General features: G+C 44.2%; 1 protein-coding gene across 1 annotated transcript in view; it reads left to right on the forward strand.

The window, feature by feature from the left end:
* Nucleotides 1-15,671, forward strand: part of CFAP92 (cilia and flagella associated protein 92 (putative)) — a 157,602-nt gene that overhangs the window by 36,736 nt on the left and 105,195 nt on the right. Inside the window, exons 3-4 of the mRNA XM_068251833.1 lie at nt 13,398-13,488; nt 14,956-15,134. Coding sequence (XP_068107934.1) covers nt 13,398-13,488; nt 14,956-15,134 — 270 coding nt within the window. The remainder of the gene's footprint in view (nt 1-13,397; nt 13,489-14,955; nt 15,135-15,671) is intronic.

Raw genomic sequence — 15,671 nt, forward strand, 5'->3', positions numbered from 1 at the left:
ATGAAGTAAAGAGGCCCTGTAGTGACATATAGCAGAATGCAGTAAAGAGGCCCTGTAGTGACATATAGCAGAATGCAGTAAAGAGGCCCTGTAGTGACATATAGTAGAATGCAGTAAAGAGGCCCTGTAGTGACATATAGCAGAATGCAGTAAAGAGGCCCTGTAGTGGCATATAGCAGAATGCAGTAAAGAGGCCATGTAGTGACATATAGCAGAATACAATAAAGAGGCCCTGTAGTGACATATAGCAGAATACAATAAAGAGGCCCTGTAGTGACATAAAGCAGCATGCAGTAAAGAGGCCCTGTAGTGACATATAGCAGAATGCAGTAAGGAGGCCCTGTAGTGACATAAAGCAGAATGCAGTAAAGAGGCCATGTAGTGACATATAGCAGAATGCAGCAGCAGAATGCAGTAAAGAGGCCATGTAGTGACATATAGCAGAATACAATAAAGAGGTCCTGTAGTGACATATAGCAGAATGCAGTAAAGAGGCCCTGTAGTGACATATAGCAGGATGCAGTAAAGAGGCCTTGTAGTGACATATAGCAGGATGCCGTAAAGAGGCCCTGTAGTGACATATAGCAGAATGCCGTAAAAGAGGCCCTGACATATAGCAGAATGCAGTAAAGAGGCCCTGTAGTGACATACAGCAGAATGCAGTAAAGAGGCCCCGTAGTGACATATAGTAGAATGCAGTAAAGAGGCCCTGTAGTGACATATAGCAGAATGCAGTAAAGAGGCCCTGTAGTGACATATAGCAGAATGCAGTAAAGAGGCCCTGTAGTGACATATAGCAGAATGCAGTAAAGAGGCATGCAAGTGACAGTTTCTCTCCAGGTCAGACTATAGTGTAACCCTCACTGATAAGGAATTACAGCCATAAAACTCCTCCTTGCTGAGAACAGCGTCTGATTGCTGGGGAGAGATTAAAAAAGGCCAATAGTAGCTTCTGACACACTGAGTCAGTGCGACAGTCCGTGCCCTTCTTAGGGAGACAATACAACATTAAATCTACTTTTTTAGTTTTCGCCAAAAAATAAAACTCGAATTTTTTTTTTTTTTTATATATTCTTTATTTATAAAGAAGGCATGAACAAAATACAATCAGAAATTGCACATATATAAGGAAATAAAGGGAGGGGGGGACACCAAGAGCCCAATAGTGTGATATTGTATAGATGATAATTAATAATGAGTAATATAACAATTTAATACTCACAAACCAGGGTTACCATTAGGCAACCACTGTGAAGGCAGGTGGGGAGATTAACCTGACCCCACTCAGGATTAAAAGTCGCTCTCTGTAGATGGGAAGAAGATGGGTACAACCCTCCACCCAGGGTGGACTTAGCAATATGTAGAAGCTTTCCAGAGGCGCCAATAGCATAAAAGTCACTTAAACGAGCTTAAAACCGATGGGGCAGTGGTGGGCCTATCCCATCCATGCAGACAAAGCAAACAAAGGAAGGACTGTGGCATCAACAGTCAAACAACAATTTATTTATACTCCACAGTAAAAATAGGCAACGCGTTTCACGGGCTGCTTAACAGCATCAAAACCACACAGAGGCGCTCAGTGTGGTTTTGATGCTGTTAAGCTGTATGCTCCTTTTTGATTGGCCTGATGAAGCGGGATTGAGCCCGTGAAACGCGTTGCCTATTTTTACTGTGGAGTATAAATAAATTGTTGTTTGACTGTTGATGGCACAATCCTTCCTTTGTTTGCTTTGTCCGCATGGATGGGATAGGCCCACCACTGCCCCATCGGTTTTAAGCTTGTTTAAGTGACTTTTATTCTATTGGCGCCTCTGGAAAGCTTCTACATACATATATAAGGAAGATCTCCAGGAGCGTATTATGCAAGTAAGTCTTTTACATACAGCCATATCGAGAGTCTAAATAGTAATTTAGCGGAATAGATGGTAGCTATTTCTCCAGTGTCCGGGTAACATATAGCTTGTCAAGCACCTGAAATATCATTAAGTAGGGCATAATATACTCTTTGATCATGTCAGCTTATCCATACCAAACTTTGTATTTAAGTTTCCCCTCCCCAACCTCCCCCCCTATTCCTCTGGACGCAGCTCCAGGAGCCGACCCTATCTAAATAGTGCGGGACCTGATGAGTGCAGTAAACACAATTTGTGCAATTCAAAGGGTTTACATCCAAGTTAAATCTAAAATCCCCCCCATCTTTTGTGGCATCTGGTTAACGTATTAGCCTAGGATAACCTTAATAAAATCTTCAGAATGTCTGAAGTATGTCCAGAACGACCAGGTTTTTTTATATGTCTCATGTTTGTCGAATGCGGTGTAGGAGAGCTCCTCCATGTATTGTGTCTCATCGATTTCTTTTACTAGTTCCTCCATTCCTGGTACCACTGTCTGTTTCCATTTTCGCACTATTAGGCGTTTCGCAGCATTTAGTATATGGCATACCACCGATTTTTTTTTTATATTGTTTCATGGTCCAACTGTTGAGGTGCAGGAGATAGAACTCTGGCGTAAATGGAGTGCTTCTGTCTGTGACAGCTTTTATTATCCTTTCTATGGTTTTCCAGTAATCTGCAAGCAGGGGGCAGGCCCACAGGATGTGTAATAGCGTGCCTACAGATTGGCCACATCTCCAGCAGGTGTCGGAGGTGTCCGGATAAATTTTTTTAAGTTTGAGTGGGGTAAAGTACCACTGTGTTAGTATTTTGTAGTTCATCTCCTGCAAACCAACAGATCTTGTAGATTTGTGGGCGAAAATACACATTCTAGATTTTTGATGTGGGGCAAAGGATGTACCTAAGTCAGTCTCCCACGCGTGGAGGAAAGGAAGATCTGGTATGCTCAGGGAGGCTAGTATCCCATAAATTCTGGACAGCGGTTTACTACTGGGGCCCTCTGCTGTGCATAGATCCTCAAAATTGGTTTGCTGTCTTAACTTTGTGGGGGTTATGTTATTTCTCATTAGGTAGTGCCTATACTGAAAGTATTCCCACCATCTTGTGTCCACCACCTGTGATTTCTGTCTGAGCTCAACTAAGGTTGCCCAGTTTCCCGAGAGGCATATATCTGAGAATCTCAGTTTCCTAGTGCTTTCCCGAATACGTCTATTGTGTCCCAGGCCTTCCTGTCCTATGTTGGGGTTGTCAGTGAGTGGGAGTAGGGGTGATGGGTGGGGTGCGAGGAGGCACGAGATGTTTGCTTTATGGAAAGTGCTTAAGGTGGCATGAGGCAGGGGAGGGAGTTGCCATTCTGTAGATGGTTTTTGATGTATCCAAACTAAATCTGTAAGTGAATATTGAGAAAGGTTTTTTTCTAAATTCACCCATTGTTTAATAGAGCTATGTCTGTTCCAGTCGATGATTCTGGTTATTATAGAGGCATGATAGTATCTTTCTACACTCGGGAGGGCCAGGCCACCTTCACTTTTGGGGCAGTATAAGATTTCTTTTCGTAGGCGAGGAGGTCTCCCTTTCCAGACATATCTGTTAAAAGACTGCTGGGCTTTCCGCAGGTATGAGAGAGGAATCCTGAGGGGCAGGGTCTGAAACAGATATAGCAGTCGCGGCATGATGTTCATTTTTATCACTGCTATTCTCCCCATCCAAGAGATCTGAGGGAGGTCCCAGCGTTGTAGATCTGCTGACAACGTTGATAGAATTTGTGGGAAATTTAGATGGAAAACAACCCTGAGGGAGCTTGTGATATTTGTCCCCAGATATTTTAGTGAGGTAGGGTTCCATTTAAAGGGGAAGTTTCGTTTGATAAGGGTAACCTGATCCTCTGGGAGGCCAACATTAAGGGCCTCTGACTTGTCAAAGTTTATTTTAAAAAAAGACAGCTTCCCAAAGCGTCGGAACTCAGTCATTAAATTTGGCAGTGAGGTAACAGGCTTTGTGAGGAAAAAGAGAAGGTCGTCCGCATAAGCGGCAATTTTGTGTTCCGTATCTCCTGCAGCTAGGCCTGAAATTGAGGGGTTATTTCTGACATGGCATAGGAAAGGCTCCAGGGCCAGCGCAAAGATAAGTGGGGAGAGGGGACAGCCCTGTCTAGTGCCATTGTTGATATGTAACGATTCCGACAAAATGCCATTGACTTTTATTCTTGCTAGGGGTGTATCGTATAAAGAATCTATACAGCGTAGCATTCTATCACCTAGGTTTACATGCCTCAGAACAGCCCTCAACCACCCCCAGCCCACACGGTCGAAGGCCTTCTCAGCGTCCGTGGATAATAACATGCAAGGCTTTCCCTCCGACCGCGAGAGCTGGAGAAGGTCCAGGGCCCTAATAGTGTTATCTCTGGCCTCTCTGTTTGGGATAAAACCCACCTGGTCCCAATTCACCAAATGTCCCATATGGTCTGCCAATCGATTTGCTAGCACCTTTGCGAAGATTTTTAAGTCTACATTTAGTAAAGAGATCGGTCTATAGCTACTGCAGGCTGTAGGATCCTTATTTGGTTTAGCAATAACTGTTATATGCGATTCTAAGGTTTGCTGGGGGAGCCTAACTGTTTCCTCTTCTGCGGCCAGTGCATTAAAGGTCTTACAAAGGTGGGAGATCAGTACTCCTTTAAATTTTTTATAATATTCTGCTGTAAGGCCATCTGGCCCCGGAGCCTTCCCCGATTTCATCCCCGCAATCACCCCTAGTATTTCTTCCTCTGTGAAGGGTTCATCTAGTGCCTGCTTCACCTCGGGGTTTAATTTAGCCATATCAGCCTGATTCAGATAGATATTAATCTCTTCTAGAGAGGGAGCTTTAAGGTTTTCGCTATGGGGCATCATTAAGTTATAAAGTTTATGATAGAAATCCTTGAAAGTGTTAGCTATGTCCTCACTTTTGTGATGTTTAGTGCCTTTCCTACCAATAATCTGAGCTACATACGTACGCTGCTGCTGCTGTTTAAGCGCTCTAGCAAGCAGCCTTCCAGATTTGTTACCGTGCATATAAAAGAGATGCTGGCACCTCCTGGCTGCCTGCTTAGCGTTTTCTTTTAACATGGCGTTGAGTTTATTTCTTGCTGTCTGAAGCTGTATCAGAATATCTCCCTCAGGGCTGTTTTTGTGTTTGCTCTCAAGGTTGCGTATTTCCTGTAGTAGCCCTTGAATTAGTGCCTCTCTCTCTCTCTTGCGTTTCGCCCCCAGTCCTATTAAAAAGCCTCGTAACACACATTTATGTGCCTCCCATACGATGTAGGGGGACACACCCTGGACATCATTGAGATGAAAGTAGTCTCGTATTTGTTCTTTTATCGCCTCTCTAACACCGTCATCCTGCAGCATGGTGACATTTAGTCTCCATGAGAGAGGTTTCTCTCTTTTGGATTTGCAGTTAAGAACTGCGCTTACTGGCGCGTGGTCCGAGTATGAGATAATGCCAATGTCCGCCGCTATATGTTCAGACAGGAGGTTATGTGAGAGAAGGATATAATCGATTCTGGTGTAAACGTTATGCACGTTTGAATAGTATGTGAAATCTCTTGTGTCCGGGTGTGTAACCCTCCATATATCCACCAGCTGTCTCTCGTGGAGTGCCCTTTTAATTCTATTTAGTTTTGCGTGTGCCACTGCAGATTTGCCATGGGAGGTATCTGTCTGCGGGTTTAGTGCCACGTTCAGGTCCCCTCCAATAATGACACTGCCCTCCATGAAATTCTCCAGCTCTGAAAGAAATTTCATCATAAACTTATCTTGGTCTTCATTCGGGGCGTAGACTGAGCCCAGAGTGTATTTTTGGTCTTTTATGAGTCCTTTCACCAGGACAAATCTACCCTGCTTGTCTCTTCTGACATCGATTTCAGTGAAGGGGAGTGTGCTAGCAATCAGCACTGCTGTGCCTTTAGTTTTGGATGTTGGAGAGGAGCTGAGATATGAAATAGGGAAGTGCTTGTCTTTTAAGGTGGGATGATTACCTTCCCTGAAATGTGTCTCTTGTACCATGACTATGTGTGCTTTCTGTTTCCATATATCAGTTAACAGTATTCTTCTCTTCTCCGGTATATTAAGACCCTTTGAATTGATGGAGATAACTTTCATATGAGTCATTTTAATGTGTTTCTGTCTTGCTTATCACCTAGAGCTACGTCCAGAGGAATCCCCAACATATTAACCCCTTGTAAACAAACATACAGTAACGTGGGATCTTGTAACCAGATCCTTGTCTTCAACATGAAGAAAACTACAGCATAAACTTTCACTACGAACATACCCCTGTCTAGCAGGGTGTACCTATGTGGGATGTGAGATACCATGTCCCGAACGTGAGACCGGGATCTCCCCTCCCACTCGCCATTTTAACTTTTAAATGCGAAATAGAGTTGACTCCTTTAAAGGTGTGTCCCTCTGATCCTCCCCCAGACACCACACAAAGCCCTTCGTATGAATAGCTATTCTGGCCCCCCTATGTATTCCCTGGGATCCATGTTCCCAAATTAACACAAATCAAGGTGAGGGTAGGCTCCTCTCTACTGGAACCGAGTTTGAGGGGGCGAGGCGTATGACCTCCTGTTCTCCCGTGTTAGAGGTCCCACTCCAACTCTCCAGTTTTCTACGGTGTTCCGCCTATCCCCCCGGGTGAGAGACCACTGCCGTAGGCCCCATCGCGAGCAGTGAACAGATCTCAGATGAGTCTAGGTGTCTGCATAGGGAAATGTGCCTTACTCGCAGTAAAACCCCCTGAAAGGTTGTAATAATGTGCTGCTTAAATCACCCCGATATTAAAATATATACAGCACATCACAATTTCTTAAAAATGACATCATTGCTTCAACTAGTCAGCAGCACATTCCTCCAGACAGTGCTTTACAGATACATTAATAATTAACACTCTAGAAGTTCCAGGCACCTGAATACAAAACCTGTATTTCAATACCCAGTTGGTATATTACCATACAAGCCACTGTGACAGAGATCTGAAGACTCAGACCTATTCATGCATTGTTGTTAAAAAACCTGGTCTATTGAGAAATTAACACATGTAACAAAGTCTACCTCTGCCAGTTGTTTACAGAATAACAAATCCTATTGTCTCTGCTGTCTGTACCATGTCTATGCTATTGTTTCAAATATTTTCTATGTGCACTCCGGTCTAATCTGGTTTTTCCCTAACATCAGGGTGTATATAAGATTGATCTGTAAATAAAGATTTCAGATGCTGTTCCACCAATTTAAGTGTTTGTGGTTCTGTATCTCCCAGCTGGAAGAGAGGGTATTCACTTGGATTGGGGGAGAACTTTAACCTGGGTTGCAGATTATTCTGCTAAGTCATCTTGTAGCTGCCTCCGCTGAAACTGAGCTAACAGTTTGGTGTCGAGAAGTTGGATCCGCCATATACAGTATCGGGTGAGTAATTCTATTTTTTGATTACCACCCTATACTGTCAGAGCGGATTAATAGAACCCGGAGGGAAAGTGCTTCTGTAGCGCCTCTCCCAGGAATCTGATATTCCTAAAGTAAATAGCGGGTCTGATGCCCCAATTAAGAAAGCAGTACTGTGTGTCTAAGTGAATATTCTCTCTAAACCTTGTATATTGTTGTATAGTCGCTTAAGTGAATTTTAGTTATATAAGATTGCATGTTACTGTATAGATTTGTGCATAATGGGAAAGTCTCAAAGGTAAGGGGACTCCCAAGGGTTATTTTTGATTTATGATGTATCATATTCTGTGATGCTGTTTAATGCGGATATATAGATTTGTAAGTTTTAGGAAGAATCATGTTCCACAATTTGCTTTGAATCTTATTTCTGACTAACTCTATTTAGGAGTTTCATTTTTTTTCTCGGAGACACTCAGCAGTTGCAGGTGTCTCTCTGGACCAGGACATTTTGAATGGGCATTGCGGCCGCAGGATAACTTTTTTTATCAGTCCCTCCAAAATGTTCTGGCCTGGCTACTAGATGTTTCTGAGCCTTTTCTTCTAATTACTATAAATGTGTTTGTCTATCTCCTCTCACTGTAGTTTCTGTGGAACTGTGATTTAAATTGCTTGTGTATGACTGGTTGCACTTTTTCAGCTAGGTTGTACTTTAAATATGCATCTCTGGACATCTGCTCAGAGTTGTTGCAGGTTTCTACCCCCTCCCTCCATGTATTGGGAGAGACTTGTGTTAATGCTTTTGTTTTTTCTCTTTCCTCTTCCCTGAAAAGACTGGGGGCAATGAGGAGAGTGGCAGGAAACAGAAACGAGAGGAGATCCCAGCTATATGTTGTTTGTCTGTTTGTGTATGTGTCTGTGCACAGGGAGTATCCAAATATTTTTTTTAGAGTTAGGAATAAACCTCTTAATTTAATTGATCGTTTTTTTCTACAGTCAGAAAAGTCAAAAGCTAAATTATTGTTGGAGTCTAAGGTATGCGGACTGTGGTTATGTAAATGTGCATGTGTTGTCTTTCTTTGTCTACTATAGGAGAGGGTTTGTAAATTGTCTTGAGGCAAGGCAGGTGAGATTGAATGTGTAATTGGTTTTCACCTCATATAATGAATGACCCATGCACAAAGTTGCTGGCCATTGTGATGTTTTGAATTTAGTGTTTTGCAAAGGAAACAATTTATTTCGGGTGAACCAGATGTAACATGTCTTAAAATTTGTAATTTAAAGTTGGTTATAAAAAATTAACATACGGAAAGGCATGTTCCATCTGAAGTTTTTTGTTTTTCATGTGGGTTTTTTTTTTTGTCAGGTATTTTTGCATATACCTGAGAATTCAAAGCACACAACAGTTTTGCTGTCAATGGGTGAATTAGGTTTGTAAATCTTCCAGTAGGAATTAAGTTGCTGTGAATGAAATGTAATCATTTTAACTTGAGCTTGCACTCATGCCGATATGAATGTAATGTAGAGATTGTGTCCAAAATCATATTGCTCAAATTACTAGAAGTTATGCTCATGCCAGGTTTTCTGTTCATATTGCCAAGAATAATGCAAACAATTGTGTGAATGTTTGGGTACGTGTATAATATTAATGGTGATGAGTCCCTTAAGCAAAGTGACATACTTATATTTTTTCACTTGTAATTGTGTAAAATTCTAACAAATGCTTTTACAGCAATTTCTTTGTTGGTTTCTGGTCTGTCTCTGGTTACAATCTGAGGGGTGTGGGAAACAAACCCTGGTGTTGTGCATTTGGGGAGGGTTTTGAACAGCAGACGTTGACCCCCTGTACCACCTACTGTGCACAGGGTGAGATGGGGGGCCAACTAAACCTGCAAGTGGCTGAATCACACAGCCTCATAACCCGGCCCACATCAGTGTTCTAACATGCCTGGAGAGGGTGGAGACAAATATGTCATGTAAAATACTTATTGGTTGATTTGATTGTAATTGTCTCCATATGTCTGTTTGTATTGATACTGTGCTGTATAAAGCAAGGTCAGAGAAATGTGTTTAAGTGTCAGAACTCTATAGTACTAGGATTTACAGACAGTATGATGTTAGTAAAAGAAATTTGAATAGAGAGAGTAACCTTTGTCAAAAATATTGTTACATAGCTACGCATGTGGTAAATAGGTTGCACACACCCACTAAGCTGTTTAACTTCTTATTACCATTGAGGACCTCTACATAACTGCTTTGATTGAGACTGAGCTATCAATTACTTGGCTCATGCAGTTTGACAAACCTTGAACTCTTGTCTGATTCATCTTTACTAATTTGCCTGCACAAGTGTTCTTTATTACCTGTTCACTTGGAGACCTGCCTGTGATATCACCTGATTATGGAATACTTTGGAGATCATCTGATATGATTCTCCTGCACTGATGCAGCCCTAGAAGGATGACCCTCTGCTGTAAGGATGAGCCCTTCCTGCACCTGCCCTCCTCCTGTGTTGGTGATGGCTGCTTCAAGCCTTTCTTTTGTGTCATCCTTTGGGAAGAACTCCGCCTCTGCTGTTGCAACTGTGAGGTTTCTCAACTGGGATGAGAAGTTGAGTCTGCCCTTCCCTGCCTTCTACAACCTGGCTGCAATTGCTACATCCTTGTTATAAATCTGTTTCCATTTCTTTTGTGGGTGCCCAATGCCATACAATGAAACTGCTAACAAAAAGGCACTGGGTGTAGCCACGGTGATTACACGGCCAGCTCTCAGCCGCCACTGTCTGTTTGCCCCGAGACAGTGAGAGCTTGGCAGAAAAACATCTGCATTCATCATGAGGGCTTGTGGTGATGAATTCACCGTCCTCCTTCACCCTTCAAATGAACAATATTCTACTCTGCAATAATGAACTGACATTTCCTGGACCCACTCGAGGATCATTTTTTTTCCAAAATGCATTAAGGAGTTCTAACCTTATGGGTGAGGCGTGGCTTTAGGCAACCTGTTACAGTTTACCACATTCAGTTTTCCATTAAGTTATGCAGGGCTAGATTAGGATGATATACTAGCAAAGCTAACTACTGTTAATTCATCTTGTAGTTGTGTAACCCTTTAAACTGTATATTGTATTTGTGTACCAATGACAACACTAACTCATTGATCTCTAACATACATAGAGCTGTGCATAGTATCTAAGTGATCCCGCCCTTTCCTTTAGAAAAGGTTGGGATCAAAGGTTGGGTTGAAAGGTTGTAATAATGTGCTGCTTAAATCACCCCGATATTAAAATATATACAGCACATCACAATTTCTTAAAAATGACATCATTGCTTCAACTAGTCAGCAGCACATTCCTCCAGACAGTGCTTTACAGATACATTAATAATTAACACTCTAGAAGTTCCAGGCACCTGAATACAAAACCTGTATTTCAATACCCAGTTGGTATATTACCATACAAGCCACTGTGACAGAGATCTGAAGACTCAGACCTATTCATGCATTGTTGTTAAAAAACCTGGTCTATTGAGAAATTAACACATGTAACAAAGTCTACCTCTGCCAGTTGTTTACAGAATAACAAATCCTATTGTCTCTGCTGTCTGTACCATGTCTATGCTATTGTTTCAAATATTTTCTATGTGCACTCCGGTCTAATCTGGTTTTTCCCTAACATCAGGGTGTATATAAGATTGATCTGTAAATAAAGATTTCAGATGCTGTTCCACCAATTTAAGTGTTTGTGGTTCTGTATCTCCCAGCTGGAAGAGAGGGTATTCACTTGGATTGGGGGAGAACTTTAACCTGGGTTGCAGATTATTCTGCTAAGTCATCTTGTAGCTGCCTCCGCTGAAACTGAGCTAACACCCCCCTTCTGCTAGGGGACCCAGTGTGAGGAGGTACTCAGTCTGATACCTGCCCGTCTGTCTAAAACTAGCGTTCCTTGTAAACTTAGGCATCACACATATATATATATATATATATATATATATATATATATATATATATATATATATATATATATATATATATATATATCTATATCTATATATCTATATATATATATCTATATCTATATCTATATCTATATCTATATCTATATCTATATCTATATCTATATATATATATATATATATCTATATATATATATATATATATATATATATATATATATATATATATATATATCTATACTGTATACAGCTTTTGTAGGCAGCAGTTCATATGAAGACATACAGATTAGGGTAAATTGCATCATAGAGGTACATAAAGTTAGCTGTAAAGCAGCATCTTGCAAAAGATTCAGTGGTGGATGACTGCACAGAAATAAGTAGGCCTCATTGTACTGCGGTCGCGTCTTTTGGGTATCGGCCTGGGAGGGTCGGGGGACCGTATGTGAGATATTATCTTACAGTAGTGGCTTAAGCAGGACCCGGGAGGCAGATCGTTCTGTGTCTTATGGGCCTTCCATAGCGGCCTCCCCCCACCCCAAATGGAGAAGAACCCTCACACCCTCCCATGTCAGGTGCATTTCCCGCATTTCTCGCCTCTCAGGTATGAGTTAATAAGGATCAGTTTATGCATCTTGAGGAGCAAGAAATAAAAGGAGCGTCTATGTCTCATTGGCATACAGGGGGGGAGTCTAGCAAAACTTTTGAGTGGGTAAATTGTTGTTTTATTTAGGGGGGGGGAGGAGGGGGGCGAGACGCCCAGGTACTTATCTGTGAGTCCAGGGGAGTACTCCAGGACTACCTCTCGTTAGTTAGTGCACCTCCGGTTGTGGGTCTCGAGACCCGTTTCTCCGGCGCTTCACTCTTTGCGGTTGTCCTAAGAGCATTTTTTCCGGCTGCCACTCTGGTAGCTCCACGGCAGGGATAGTCAGCTTCTGGAACAGTTCCGGGAGCTCCGACGGAAGTTTCAGGGAGAAGTTTCGGTCATCTTTCTTGATGTGTAGCTGAAAGGGGAAGCCCCAGTGATATGTCGCTCCCTGTTCCCTCAGTACCTTTAGCAGGGGTTGAAGCGCTCTTCTCTGTACTAGTGTGCTTGGTGCCAGGTCCTGGTATAGGGAGACTTGATTGCCGTTATACTCAATGTTATTTGCCTGTCGTGCTGCCACCATGATTGCCTCTTTGGTGCTGTAGTGGTGCAGCCTGCAGATGACATCTCTGGGCGGCTCATCTTCCGCTGGTTTGGGTCGTAGGGCCCTGTGCGCCCTATCAAATTTAATCTCCGGGCCATCTGGGTGCTCTAGGAGATTGTTGAAAATGGTCGAGAGAGCTGCGCCCAGTTGCTGAGGCAGGACCTCCTCTGTGAGACCTCGCACGCGAATATTGTTTCTGCGGCTCCTATTTTGTAAATCCTCGAGCCCCATTCTTAGCAGCGAGTTAGTAGCCGCTTGTTGCTTTTTCTCCGCCGTTACCTCCTGGAGCTCCACTTTCATAGCTGTTAGTTCCGCTCGCATGGCTGCAGACTCTGCCTCAAGCGTATGTATTCTCCCGCCATGTTCCTCTAGGGTCTCCTGGATCCCCTGTAATTCTGCTCGGGTAGCCGAGTTGATGCGGTCGGCGAGGTCAGAGAGATCCTCTTTAGTAGCGAGGCTATGCAGGTAGTCTTTTATCTCATTTAGAGACTTGGTTGTGGCGGAGTCCGCTTCTGCTGGTTGCTGCGATGGCGCCGTGGAGGCGGCTGCGGCGGCCATCTTGGCTGGTGTCTGCGTTGCCGAGTTTCTCGTCAGGAGCTGCAGTACCGAGAGTTGCTTGGCTTTTGGCGTTTTGTGTAGCGGGGACGTGTCCTGGGCCTTCTTAGATCTCCTGGACATCGTTTGAGACTGCACATTCAGGAGTGTAGGTGTCTTTTTGGCTCAATTTAGGCGAGTGGGAGCAGGAGCTCTCTTGGAAGACGTCTTCACACGGGCATAGCAGGCTCCGCCCCCGGAATTTTTTTTTAAAGTCATTTTCAGGAGTGTGACGAGGATGCATGCAATTGAAGAAGGTCGTTTCGGTTGGCTCTGTGATTTTCTGCGGTGTAATTCTGCATGTGTCTGCAGAGAGGTTGTTTGTATTGATGTTCTGTCCTTTTCCAACAGAGCCAACGCTTGTAAGAGGTGAGAAATCGCAGCCCATCAGATTCCCCGTGCCAGCCGCCTCCAACATTATCCAGGAGAATCCAGGCAAAAGGTAAAGGAGTTAACAGGACTGCACAAACACCTATACAAAAACAGCATTCACTGCACTAACATGGGAAATGACCTGATAACACTGCTGTGTAATGTCATCAGAACACAAACGTGAGCACCGCACGGAGTATGGCAGGCAGAAGAGGAACCCTGAGACACATAGATGGTATTGGCATCACACTAAGATGTACAGCGGTGGTCTTAATCCTGCTGCATTTATTCATCTCAGCAGAGTTACAGAGCCCCCTCTCCCTTCTCTCTGCACCCCCTTCAGTGAATGACCCCGAACGACCAACAGTGGGACAATTCAGCCGTTAGTTTTGAGGTAGGGTGAGTAAGTTAGTTGTGCATGCTACAGCAGTAGTGAGTAAGTTAGTGGTGCATGCTACAGCAGTAGGGTGCCTACTTTGAAAATGTAACTTGCGCTGCCACACTAAGCTGTGCTGCTTGAGCAGTGTAGCTTAGTGAATAAACCCCCTACTGATTTGTAGGTGAGCCAGATGCCATAGCTTCCCTACCCCTGGGTTAGGGCAATAAAGTCTTTGGAGCCTTTCACACTGGATGCGTTGCATCGGAAGCATCCATGCCTCGTCAGGTAACATGCGCTGCAACATGTGGCGGACCGTAAGTCGATGGCGATGCAGATTTTTAAACGTATTTGGCATTGCTCATGCTCTGAAGCGTATTTTTTCAATACACTTCCGCGCAATTAGTATTTCCGCCACAGGAAGGGAGGGCTATAGGCCTCACTTCCTGTCCGCCAGAAGGGGGATTACCGCAAATTAATGTGGAAATCCCCAAAGTCTATTTTTAATGGTGCGATGCGGTCATCCAGTCGCATGGCAACGCTGCCGCCGGTTTACAGTGTGAAACCAGCCTCAGTTGTGTACGAACTCCTAAGCTAAGTAATGGGCGCTAATTCTACAGTCTTGTGCTGGCTACAAAGTGAGGAGGTGGGCGGGGCCAGGTGATCTGTGCTCTTAGCAAACGACTAGCTGGTCCTTCCTTCTAGCTCCTCCCTGACTGCCTAATGTAGGTGGGTATGGGGGAGGAGACTGGGCAGCTTTCTCTCCAGTAATATTGCACTCCAAGCTCAGCAGGAAAAGGATCTATAGGATAACACCAGCCAGGTGATTTCAATTTTTTGTACACAGTACAGACATATAAAACACACTGCTAATTAATTAAAATGTACTGGGATATGAATGAGAGCTTTAAAGCCTAGAAAGTAGTTGTCTCCTCTGGCCGCTCTGTGCTGACGCGGGAATCTCTACGTCGATTTATGGCAGTAAAGGCGTGGCCAAATTACGCTGCTTACTCCGGCTACCCATAGTGCCTCACTCTGCCATGAGCAGACCATCGTCCCGACCTGCAGATCACACGGCCGGCGGCTACAGCAGATGAAACCCGCGATTTGTTATTCCACGCTTTCTCTGTATAGAAATGTTCTGAATTCTCGTTTGCTCAGGTCAGAAATCTCTAACGCTGGATTATCCGCCATGATACTATCGGACAAGACGCCAACAGGCCGTCTAGAGAGGCGCAAGTCAGCGGGAAGCCAGATGGATACGAAGGCGGCTGCGCAGAGGCTCCACAGACACACGCAGTCCTCCCGAGATCTGAAAACCGACACTTCATCGTCAAAGGGTGAGCATGGCATGGTACATGGCAGGTTGCCGCTCAGTCACTTAGGCATAAGGTGAGCTGAATGACCGGTCACCCTGCTGCCGGTGATATTCCTCCTCATTGCAACACAGAGAGAAGTATTTTGGGGTTTGGCAATCGCCAGAATCCCATATTACGGCTGTGTGGGCCGCGCACTATAGCATTGTGGCCAGTTCAGGCACTGTGCGCTAAGAAACCCTGCCTTGGAGCAGAGAGCCACGCATCGATACAGCCCATCCAACATGGAGCGCAGCTGTCCGACACTCCTGAAACCAGCTGAATGGAAGCAGAAGGATCAGTACATGCTCTGTCCCATGCTGCATTTCCTGCATGTGCGCTCTCTCTGCCTTTCCGCTCTCCCTGCCTGTACTCTCTCCCTGCACGTCTACACTCCCTGCCTGTCCGCTCTCCCTGCCTGTCCGCTCTCCCTGCCTGTCCGCTCTCCCTGCCTCTCTGCTCTCCCTGTATGTCTGCTCTTCCTGCCTTTCCGCTCTCCCTGCATGTCTGCTCTCCCTGCCT

The sequence above is a fragment of the Hyperolius riggenbachi genome, chromosome 9, assembly GCF_040937935.1.
Source record: "Hyperolius riggenbachi isolate aHypRig1 chromosome 9, aHypRig1.pri, whole genome shotgun sequence".
Taxonomy (NCBI): Eukaryota; Metazoa; Chordata; class Amphibia; order Anura; family Hyperoliidae; genus Hyperolius; species Hyperolius riggenbachi.